General features: G+C 43.5%; 1 protein-coding gene across 4 annotated transcripts in view; it reads right to left on the bottom strand.

The window, feature by feature from the left end:
• The window catches only part of Hira (histone cell cycle regulator), a 101,351-nt gene that overhangs the window by 53,248 nt on the left and 35,725 nt on the right, over nucleotides 1-12,378 (bottom strand). For all 4 annotated transcript variants that reach the window (XM_090320619.1, XM_090320620.1, XM_090320621.1 and 1 more), the window contains 4 exons: nucleotides 7,228-7,323; nucleotides 5,499-5,659; nucleotides 2,722-2,889; nucleotides 1,951-2,064 (listed from right to left, as the gene is read on the bottom strand). In XM_090320619.1, the coding sequence (XP_090176745.1) occupies nucleotides 1,951-2,064; nucleotides 2,722-2,889; nucleotides 5,499-5,659; nucleotides 7,228-7,323 (539 nt within the window). The remainder of the gene's footprint in view (nucleotides 1-1,950; nucleotides 2,065-2,721; nucleotides 2,890-5,498; nucleotides 5,660-7,227; nucleotides 7,324-12,378) is intronic.

Raw genomic sequence — 12,378 nt, forward strand, 5'->3', positions numbered from 1 at the left:
CAGATTTCAACCTCCTGGGTAGCTTCTTAGAATTACAGGCATGAGCCACTGGCACCTGGTTCCAGACACTTCTTTTTACTAAGTTTTAGTTATTCTATTCTAAGTGTGTACCTAAAGATAAATGAAAGCACATTGGGTATGGAAGTAAATGGCTGTAATTGCAGTATTTTAGGAGGCAGAGGAGGCCAATATTATCTACAAAGCAGACCTTGTCTCATAGAGCTCAATAGTAGAGTACTTGCCTAAAACATACAGGCTGGACTTAATTCCTAATACTGACAGAACATATGCCCACAAGAAGCTATCAGCTTTAGTCATATTTTGCAAATGAAACAACTGTAATGTCCATCAAAAGAACACACAAGCAAATTACAGTATGTTCAAAAACCACACAGATAATAGGAATAAATTCTTGTGAAATGCAACAACATACACAAATCTCAAAAACATGCTAGCCAGGCACCAGTGGTTCACACCTGTAATTCTAGTAAGGGTAATTTTAGGAGGGTAAGATCTGAGGATCATGTGTTAAAGCTGGCCTGAGTAGACAAATCTAAAAGACTCCAATTAAAGAGCAAAAAGCCAGTAGTAAAGATAAATGGTGCAACGTCATCTTTTTTTTTTGCCAGCCCTGGGGCTCAAATTCAGAGTCCACTGTCCTTGGACACTTTTTCCTTAAGACTAATGCTCTGCCACTTGAGCCACAGCATCACTTCCAGCTTTTTCTGTGCATGTGGTAGCGAGGAATCGAACCCAGGGGTTTGTGCATGCTAGGGGAGCATTCTACCACTAGGCTATGCTCCCGAATCCGTAAAAACATCATCTTGAGTGAAAAAGGAAAGGGCTGGTACCTAGAACCTGAATTTATGCTTTAGTACTGGCATACATGTTTCAGTTCTGGCATACTTACATACAAAAAAGCTAAGATACAAAAAAGTAATCATTATACAAGTAAGTGTGTGTGTGTGTGTGTGTGTGTGTGTGTGTGTGTGTGTGTGTGTGTGTGTGTGTGTGTGTGTGTGTACTGGTCATGGGGCTTGAAGCAGGGTCTGAGCACTGTTCCTGAGCTTCATTTTGCCCTAGGCTAGCACTCTACCACTAAAGCCACACAGCACCACTTCTGACTCTTTCTGAGACAAGAGTCTTATGGTCTTTTCTTGCCTGCGATGGCTCTGAACTGTAATCCTCAGATGACATGAGCCATTGGTGCCCAACTCACAAGTACATTTTATATGAAGTTCAAGAGCAAGCAAACTTGTTTTTGCTACTCCTGGGGCTTGAACTTGGGGCCTGAGCACCGCCCTTGGGCTTTCCTTAAGGGTAGCACTCTACCACTAGAGTCACAGCACCACTTCTAGCTTTTCTATGTATATGGTACCGAGGAATCCAACTCAGGTCTTCATGCATGCTAGGCAAGTACTCTACCACTAGGCCAAACTCCCGGACTGAGAGCAAGCAAAACTTATCAATGGGAAGAGAGGTTGTAGAGTGGCTGTCTGGGGTGCAAGTGGAGTGGAATATTTTCTGGGCATGAACAAGAAGTATTCTGGGCAGTGGTCACACTAAAATAAACATATAACAATGTAATTTCAGGTGAATACATTTTATAAATGTCATGTATCAGTACAAAGTATTTTTAATAGGAAGAAAACATAATATGCCATCTGTGGCACTGACTGCTTAGGAGTTTTCCTTGAGTCTGGACACAAAGTTGCCTTGGCTGAAGATTAGAGTAGTTTCTCCTAGGTGGGTCCAGACCCGGTCTTCAGTGTTTTTTCCTACACAGCAGGACAGCCTGCAGGTTTGGAGGAGGGGATGACCCAAGCCACAAGGTATAAGTATACAATGAGGACTCTGAAAAGCAGTGGGTTTCTCCTCCTTTCAGGATTTTAGGCTTACCACCTATCAGCCCAAACCTTCCACCCTTCAGCAAAATCTCAGATGGCTTACCCATACAGAGAGTGAGCGGTCCTTGCTACCCACAGCACAGCAGCAGTACGGGCAGCTGGGCTTTGCAGAACTCCCGTTTTTCTGCTTCTTTTTGAAGATTTTTGGGTTGAATTTCTGGAGCCAAATAACAAAGGTTAAAAATAAGTAATCAAGGGCCAAGCATGTACCCTTTGCCCAAGCATAGAAACAACTCCCAACCTATCTCCCAGCACACTAGAGAGAGTCCCTCACAGAGTTTCTGAGTTCAGCAGTAAGCATGTGTGATTTTTGTATTCAATTGCTGATGATACAATAGAGGTTCAAGGAGGACAGAAAATCTGCATAGATTCATAAGGACACTCTTCAGTTAAAGTTACCCAGAATGTGACAGTCTCAGAATAAGAGAAAGATGAGCAGCTATCTTGGCCCTCTTCATCTACATCAAGACTAAATGAACAGGATGAACCTGACTATCTTTGCTGGGCATGGGGACAAGCACACTGGTGGGTGTCTAGGCTGTTTTGTGTTCAGGTAGGTCTGAAAGTAAGTACAGAGCTACAATGTTTCTAAGGACTCATTGATCCAGGTGATATTAACTAGTTGACAGTTTGCCAAAAACAAAACAAACAAACCAGAAGTCCACATAGCTTCAGTATCCATGCAGCCAGTCTTGCTTGGGAAAAGCTTTGTGGGGAGCCCACACCCTACGCTTGAGGTACATGTAGCTGGCTGCAGCAGGCACTCAGGTTTATACTGCTTGCTGCCAGGACTTCTGAGGCAAAGCATACTCACCACGACAGTCACAGCTTTCCTGTGCCCCACAAAGTCCATGTTGGTCTTCCAGCCTTCCCGCTCGATGATCTGGGCAGTGGGGCCGGAGTTGTTCATGGCATGGGCAGATACCAGGTAATGCCCATCAGGTGACCAGCTGAGCCGAAGCACATGGGTTGTCCCTCCACACTGAAAGAAAGATTTGGGATATAAAGGAGCTCAAGGCCAACTCTGGTCAATACTCTTACCTCAAAGGATAAAGTCACACCATGTTTTATAAATGCATGATTTATAAATTTATGGCTGCATTCTACCTTCTCAGATGGCACAGCGGTGTGGTGACTGTGGCATCCTCTACACCTTCGCAGGACTGAGCATGGAATAACACCACAGTATACTCCCAGAGGGGAATCTGTAGGAAGGCCACCCTATCAAATTGCCAGCTCTGAATGTGGCACATCTATATGGCCACTGGTCCAATGCTTTTGCACAGCACCTAAGAACTATAGTACAAGAAGTTGACAGATAATGCTCATGACATAGTATGGCAGAGAAAACATCCTCTTGATCCTCACAGTGCAGCAGGTCAACAGTGCAGAAGGTGACTAGAAGACAGCATTACTCTCCCTTAAAGCTGTCACCTTACACCTTGCCAAAGAGTGGCAAGGAGATCACAAAGGTGAAGAGGCTGGCTGGTACCATCTTTACAAACTCTGACAGGGACAGCAGGAAGACATTATTTCCTTGACTTGGATCCCTGCTGCCTAGCAGTTTAAACCATGAGGAATTCCAGATGCCAGGATAGATTACCTTTTTAGGTGACTTCAGGCGAAAGGGTAGGGCTAAGTCAGGTAAAATCTGGAATTCACAAACCCAGCCCAGGAGCTTACGTTGCTTTGGTGAGGAGATACAATTTTCACTTTTTTCTTGGAGCAAGCCCTGGCCAGTGAGCAAACACTTACGCTTCCTACAAATATTAGCTTCTAGGACCTTTAGTTCAAATAGCCCATTCTGATGCTATTCCCTTTCTGAGCCACGACTGCAACCTCTGGACACTGCCCTCACCACACTTGAAATTCCCGTTAATGTTGGCCTTCCCACAAGGTAATAGAATAGAGAGATGCTCCATCTCACATATTTTTATTTCCTGTATCTAGTACTTTATATTAGTAGGTTCTTAAATAAGAACTCAAATATGAGAGATCAAAATACTATAGAAACTACTGTAGTCTCATCTCCACGTTTTTGAAGACCATACTAACATCACCAGAGAAAAGAACTTGGCTGGCCTGAATCATAAGCACAGCCAAGAGAACGTAAAAGACAATCTCACTGGGCACCAGTGGCTCACACCTGTAATCCTAGTTACTCAGGAGGTTGAGATCTGAGGATTGAGGTTCAAAGCCAGCCTGAGAACTAAAGTCCATACAATTCATCTTCAGTTAATCACCAGAAAAGCAGAAGTGGCACTATGGCTCAAGTGGTAGAGCGCTAGCCTTGAGCTGACGAGTTCAAGGACAGTGTTCAGGCCCAGAGTTCAAGGCCCACGACTGACAAAAAAAAAAAAAAAGGACAATCTCATCCCTTCCATGTATCATCTCCCACCAACAAGCCATTCAATAAGCTAGCTCAATGTAAACTCCTGTAGGATTACACCTATAATCCTAGTAACTTGGAAGAATGAGTTTGAGGCTACCATCTTTCCAAGCTCAGACAGAAGTTTGTGAGATCCTCCCTCCCTTTTTTTTGGCCAGTCCTGGGGCTTGAACTCAAGGCCTGAGCACTGTCCTTGGGCTTTTTTCAAAGCTTGAGCTCTACCACTTGAGCCACAATACCACTTCCAGCTTTTACTATGTATGTGGTACCAAGGAATCAAATCTAGGTCTTTGTGCATGCTAGGCAAGCACTCTACTACTAGGCCAAACTCCCAGCCCCAGTGAGATTCCATTTTAATCAATAGCTGAGCACTGTGATATACAGCTGCCATTCTAGTTATATGGGAGACCAAAATCGGGAGGTCCACAGTTCCAGACCAGCCTGGGCAGCAAAGTTCTCAGTATTTCACTCAATGGAAGAAGCTCATCTCAGTTATGGCATGAACAAAACACAGGGAAAGATCATGGCTCAGGTGCTTACTTGGGAAAGAAGGCACTACTGCAAAAATAACCAACACACAAGTGTGCACACAGACAAAAGGCTGGGATAAGGCTTTGTGTATAACATCTGCCTAGCAAGCAGTAAGCACAAGGTTCTGAGTTCAAACGTCAATGATGCAAAAAATAAAAATAAATAAATAAAAGAAAAGAAACAGGGCCAGGAATTTGGCCTAGCGGTAGAGTGTTTGCCTAGCATGCATGAAGACGGGGGTTCAATTCCTTGGTACCACATACATAGAAAAAATGCCAGAAGTGGTGCTATGGCTCAAGTGGTAGAGCTCTAGCCTTGAGAAAATCCAAGGACAGTGCTCAGACCCTGAGCCCAAGCCCAGGACTGGCAAAGAGAGAGAGAGAGAGAAAGAAAGAGAGAGAGAAGAGAAAAGGAACAGTTTTATCTATATATCATAATTTTGGTACCCAATGGTATAAGGGCAGTTCTGGAGATTTAAACTCAGTAAATCCTTTTTACTTCCAAGTTGTACATTTAATACCTTTTCAGAAAGAGAATGTGCACTTCAGAAAACAGGCTGTTCAGAATGCCAGACATTGTCAATTTTCCCACATTGTCTTGAGTAGATCCTGCTGCCCTCTGTGCAGAGGTCAAGCAGGAGCAGTGGCAAACTCTGGGCTGTCTCCAGTTACCTCGTCAAAAGGCTTCGTGATGCTGGTCTCTAGCTGCCAATCCAGTGTCCTCCAGACTTTCAGGCTGCGATCATCAGCTTGGGAGGCAATATATTTACCAACAGGATCCCAAGTTAACCCTTTCACCAAGCCAGAATGACCTCTCAAAGTAGCGAGAATTTCTACAAAGAAAATAAGAGAAAAAACTGAACAGACATTCCAGAGAGAGAGCGAGAGAGAAAGACCATAAAGACAAAATGAGCTGCAATGGGCTAAGGGAAAAGATATCTAAGGAAGGAGACTTGAGTTCTTCTTGGCCAGCCTTACACACTATCCCCCACCACCACCCGACTTGACTAGCTCTGAAAGGTAGCAGGCAAAAAGCTCAAGAAGTCAAGGACCTGGGCACTCAGCAGAGTAACTCTTTTCAAAGTTACTGCTATAGATGGGCATAAGAGCAACTCAAAAGATTTGTAATCTGAATGCTACCAGTTCCTACAATTGTCCCCACACATGTTGGTGGTGGGTTCCCAACAGAATTAAAGTGACTTGGCCTTCAGTCCCAAGGAAAACATATTCCATATACCAAATAGGAATAGGAGTCTTACTACATAAGCTATAAATTATGCCAAATCATGGAATCTTTAATGACTTCAAACATGAAAAATAACTTGTTTGCAAAATTAGGGTTGTGTTAGCCTGTGTCTGCTTGAAAGCTTCATAGATACAGCAACTGAGTTGAGGCCACAGCTTGGTGGCAGACAGTGTACACAGCACTTGTGGGAGTGCCGTAGTTCTGAAGGCCAGTTGTTCACACAGCATCCTCATGATTAGCATATTCGTGTCAGCTACTTTAGAAATTTCTTCAGCAAGGTCTTTAAAAAAATAAAATAAAGAGCCTGTAATCCTAGCTACTCAAGAGGCTGAACTCTGAGGATTGCAAGGCCAGCACAGGCACCAAAGTCTGTTAGACTCTTATCTCCAAATAACCACTAGAGGACCGAAAGTGGCGCTGTGGTTCCAGTGGTAGCTGTGGCTCAAGTGGTAAAGTGCTAGTTTTGAGCTGAAGAGCTCCCTAAGCTCAGCACACAGGCAGAGTACAAGCCCCACAACTGACAAAAAATAAAAATAACAAGGGGCCAGGATTGTGGCCTAGTGTTAGAGTACTTGCCTAGCATGCATGAAGTGCTGGGTTTGATTCCTTGGTACCACATACACAGAAAAAGCTGGAAGTGGTGTGCTGTGGCTCAAGTAGTAGAGTGCTAGCCTTGAGAAAGCTCAATAACAGTGCCTAAGCCCCAGGACTGTAAATAAATAAATAACAAAACAACAAGCCAGACACCAGTGGCTCACATCTGCAATCCTAGCTACTCAGGAGACTGAGATCTGAGGACTGTGGTTCGAAGTCAGCCTAGGCAGACTTATCTCCACTTAACCACCAGAAAACTGGAAGTGGTGCTGTAGCTCTAAGTACTAGAGCACTAGCCTTGAGCAAAAAGAGTTCAGGAATAGCACCCATGTCCAGAGTTCAAACCTCCCAACTGACCAAAAACAAAACCCTTTAAGCCAATGTAATTGATAAAGAAAAAAAAAATGGGGTATTGATAAGACACACAAATCCTGGGCTACTATAATACTAATGAGACAGGTAGCTCAGTGCCCCACACCTATACCCTGCTCTAGACACCAATAGGCAGAAATACCAGCACCAGCATATTTCTACTGGCAACCGATAAGGAGAACTTCAGACCTGGAAACTTCACAGCATTCCAGATGACAACAGTGTTGTCCACGCTGCATGAGGCTAGCCAGGCGTCGTGAGGAGACCATGCTACATCCATCACATCTAGAAGAGAGGAGGTTTGTGTTGAGATTTCTTGACTGGCACTTGTGGCAGCTTTGTTTTGTAGGCTAGGCCAGCCAATCCCTGGGTTCTCATGTTAAAGATACTTGCCCTGGGATTGCCATAGCTACTTTACTTGTAAAGCAATCTGAAAAACATTTCCAAGTTTTTTCTATAGTGATAAAGTATTGAACTGTGGTTCAAGTGGTAGAATACTAGCCTGAAGGAAAAGGTTAAGTGCGAGTGCGAGTACATGGCTTTGAATTTAAGCTCCAACACACACACACACACACACACATATAACTTAAAGCACTGAACTGGCCATGACACTCTCCTCTTATAGCTGAAGCAACCAAAGAGGTGGTTGAGAGCTTGTAGACCACGTGGTAACGCAGCCATGTATTAGAAACATAGCCTAGGAGGTATGAATTAGAATACACTTATACAATTTCCCAACTGGGCTTTTCCCAGAGATGCTCCTAAATACCAGATGAAACACAGGAGGGAAAGCACTTAGCAGAACATCTGGCATACAAGTAGATCAAGAGGCACTAACTGAATGAAATCATCTTCACCTTGCTACTTGCTCCTACACTTGATGTCACCTCCAAGGTGTTGCTAGAATAGTTCTTTGCTTTTGAGGCCCCAGAATGAATCATCAGATTAACACTTATTTCTTTGTGACTTGGGTTTCTCCCTCCCCCCAACCCCCGTAAAGTGAGAATTCGAGTACAAAATGCTGTCTTCCTGGGGTTAGAAGACTAAGTGTATAGCACTGTTCTAGGATAGTGCAAGGAACAACAAAGTATCAAGAAAGACCAAATGAGCAAGCCTATCATGCAGTTCTGGTGGGAAGGATGTACTCTTACTAATTACTCTTCTAACTTCCATGTCTAGTGAAGGTAATAGACATATAAGCTCTTTCCTTACACTTAATTTTTTTCTTTTTTGTTATTATAAATGTAATATACAGAGGGAATAGTTACATAAGTCAGGTAAAGACTACATTTCTTTTTGGATAATGCTACCTTTCCTCCCTCTCTTTTTTTTCCCCTTCCTATCCCTTCACACAAGTTGTATAGTTCATTTGTAACCACTGCTGCATCTGTTCACCCCTTGTTCCTCCATTTTTGTGCCCCCTTTATCCTGCCCCAAGTCAGATAAATGAACAAAAGCAGGGGCCGGGAGTTTGGCCTAGTGGTTGAAGTGCTTGCCTAGCATGCATGAAGACCCGGGTTCGATTCCTCGGTACCACATACATAGAAAAAAGCCGGAAGTGGTGCTGAGGCTCAAGTGGTAGAGCTCTAGCCTTGAGAAAGTCCAAGGACAGTGCTCAGGCCCTGTGCTCAAGCCCAGGACTGGCAAAAAAAAACCAAAAAAACAAAAAAACAAATGAACAAAAGCAGCAACAAAGAAAAAAACCTCTTGTTTCTATCTCTTAGAGTTCATTTCAATAAATATTATTTGTATGATCAGATGCACAGAGGCATTGTGTCTTTTGGGGGGGGGGTCGGCTGTGGGGATGGGTGCTGACCCTGAACTCTTCAGTTCAAGGCTACCTACTGCCCTACCCCTGGGCCTACGTGTTGTCCGTGAGCTCTTCAGCTCAAAACTACCACCCTACTACTTGAGCCACAGTGCCACTTCTGGTTTTCTAGAGGTTAATTGGAAAGAGACACATGTTCTTTAGTGCCTGGGCTGGATTTGAACTGTGATCCTTGGATCTCAGCATCTGGAGTAGCTAGGATTACAGGTGTGAGCCACCATATTCAACTAGGCATTATGTCTTTGTGTTCCTCTCCTAAGTTTCTTCCTCTGCTCTCACTGTGTATGAATACACAGAGTCCTAATTTATCATGTCCCAGAGTATTTTAGATCTAGCTTCCATATATGAAAGAAAATGTGCTGTTTTTCTCTTTGAGCTTGGCTCTCTTAACATGATTTATTTTAGGCTTATCCATTTCCCTGCAAATGACACAATATTCTTTCTAATGACCGTGCAAAATTTCATTGTGGGTAGGTATCACATTTTATGGACCCACTTATCTAATGTAGGGCATCTGGGCTTTTTCTATGATTTTATTGTTGTGAATAATAGTGCAGCAAGGAACATGGATATGCAAGTGTCTTTATGGTATCCTGGCTTGCAACTCACTGGAGATAAGAGTCACATAAACTGTCCTACTGGGGCTAGCTTTGAACCATGATCTTTAGAAGTTGGCCTCCAGAGTAGCTAGGATTACAGGAATAAGCCACTTTAAGATTCTTTATGATACAAACATTAGCTGTAAACTTCATCAATTCATATCCCTATACTGTTTTTGTCCCCTCAGTACTAGGCCTTGAATTTAGGGTTTAGGCACTCTGAGTATTTTTTTTTGTTGTTGCTCAAGGCCAGCACTGCCACTTTTGTCACAGCTCTATTTCTGGCTTTTCTTGGTGGTTAACTGAAGATGAGTCTGACTAACTTTCCTGCCTGGGATGGCTCTGAATCACAATCCTCAGATCTCAACTTCCAGAGTATCCAAGCATAAACTATTGGTGCCCACCTAGCTACGTTAAGTTTTAACATAGGGCCGGGAGCATAGCCTAGTGGTAGAGTGCTTTGTCTGGCATGCATGAAGCCCTGGGTTCAATTCCTCGGTACCACATACTCAGAAAAAGCCAAAAGTGGTGCTGTGTCTCAAGCAGCAGAGCACAAGCCTTGAGCAAAAAGTGTCCAAGGACAGTGCTCAGGCCCTGAGTTCAAGCCTCAGGTCTACTCCCCCTGCTCCCCCCCAAAAAGAAGTTTTAGCATAGTAAAATCTACCTTTCTAGTATTTGTTAATCTTTAAAATGTCTCCTCTAAGGGGTGAGATTCATCAAGATGCACTGTATTCATAAGCTGACATGTTAAATTGTCCAACTACTATTTAAAGGTAATAATAGCAGCAGCAGCAGTAGTACGTTGCCAAGCTCTAAGTGGCTCATGGAGCAGCCATCTCAGTGGTCTTCCTACTGCTGCTCTCAGGCCTCCCTCCGTAACCACTGTAGATATTCTCAACTTCTCTGCCCCAACCTTTCCTGAGCCTTCCCATCTTGACCAAAGAGGTCAACATGTTGCCCTCACAATGGTCTCCAGGTTTCTCACAACCACTTCTTAAGCATACAAAGCATATCCATGCTCCAAAAACTTTGTTCTGGCTATTTCTTCCACATAGAGGGCAACATGCCCATCTTCTTAGTGCTGTCTAGTTTGCCTCTGATGTCATCTCACTGAGTCCTAACTTTGAGAACCATCTCACAGTGGTGCCCCTCTCCTCACCAGCATCTATAATCTAGTTCCTTCCATGACTCTCTCTCACTAGGACTCGTTATATTTCCTACATGAGTACTTTGCTATCTGTCCTGTTTATAAGAATGAAAACTCTAGCTGGGTCCTAGTGGCTCACGCCTATAATCCTAGCTACCCAGGAGGCTGAGGTCTGAGGATCATGGTTTAAAGCCAGCCTGGTCATGAAAGTCCTTGTTATTCTTATTTCCAGTTAACTACCAGAAAACTGGAAGTAGTGTTATGGTTCAAAGTGGAAGAGCACTAGCCTTGAGCTGAAGAGCTCAGGGACAGAGCCCACGTTCAGAGTTTAAGCCTCATGATCTCCCCCTCCCCCGCAAAAAAAAAAAGAAAAAAGAAAAAAAAGGAAAATTCTGTGAGAACAGAAAAGGGCCTAGAACATAACACATGTTCAATAAATATTTGTAATGTGGATGAATGTGAATATTGACCGCAGAAAAAGATGTATTTTTTCTGTTTGTGAAATATCACTCACATCTCTCAAAAAAAGATTTGTAATACTAAATCGGTATATATCCATTTCCACTTTGAGACATAAAGCCACTTCCTAAGTACTTTCCATATAGTCTCTTTGTTATCTTCTTCTCCTTTTCAGAGATTACAGGCCCAGTCTAAGCACTCACAGCTGAACCATTAAAACTTCCTTTTGGCATACACATCAGAATGACCTTCATACTCTGAAGCTTTAATAGCCTTGTCCTTTTTTTTTTTTTGGCCAGTCCTGGGCTTGGGCTCAGGGCCTGAGCACTGTCCCTGGATTTTCTCAAGGCTAGGGCTCTACCACTTGAGCCACAGCACCACTTCTGGCTTTTTTCTATGTATGTGGTACTGAGGAATCGAACCTGGGTCTTCGTGCATTCTAGGCAAGCACTTTAACCACTAGGCCAAACTCCTGGCCTGTCTTTTTTTTTTTTTTGTCCGTCGTAGAGCTTGAACTTTGGGACTGAGCACTGTCCCTGAGCTCTTCAGCTCAAGGATAAGCTCTGCCACTTGAGCCACAGTGACGCTTCTGGTTTTCTGGTGGTTAATTGGAAATAAGTGTCGTGTGGAATTTTGGGCCCAGGCTGGCTTTGAACCACGATCCTCAGATCTCAGACTCCTGAGTAGCTAGGATTACAGGTGTAAGCCACCTGGCCTTGTCTTTTTCATGAGGAGAGTCCTTGCTAATAAAGCATATGAATTCTCTAGGACCTGGCTTGGCACACTTGGCCAGCCTTAATTTGCAGGCTTTCTGGTTTGTCTGTAAAGATCTATCCACGATGAAAGGCCTCAAAGTCAAAATTCACATCAAGCCTTTATCCCTACTGCTGTCTCCTTGCTAAAAAAACCAAAGAAACAAGGGCTGGAAGTGTAGCCTAGTGGTAGAGTGCTTGCCTATTATGCACATAGTCCTGGGTTCTATTCCTCAGTACCACATATACAGAAAAGACCAGAAGAAGTGTTGTGGCTCAAGTGGCAGAGTGGTAGCCTTGAGCAAGAAATGTACAAGGACAGTGCCCAGGCTATGAGTTCAAACCCCAGGAAATGGGGGGAAAAAAAACAACAAAAAACAACTTCATATTCTTTGCCTGGGGGCTAGAACAAAGGCTTTCTGAAATAAGCCTACAGTGTATTTACTTAACTTGTATTCCTGGTATCTGGTACCCAAAGAGTGAGCTTTGGACTACTACAGACTACAACCTAAACAGGTTGAAATGTACCTCTTTCCAATGTGCTGTTTGCCAAAC

Source organism: Megascapheus bottae, chromosome 28 (assembly GCF_031878675.1).
Source record: "Megascapheus bottae isolate mThoBot1 chromosome 28, mThoBot2.hap1, whole genome shotgun sequence".
Taxonomy (NCBI): Eukaryota; Metazoa; Chordata; class Mammalia; order Rodentia; family Geomyidae; genus Megascapheus; species Megascapheus bottae.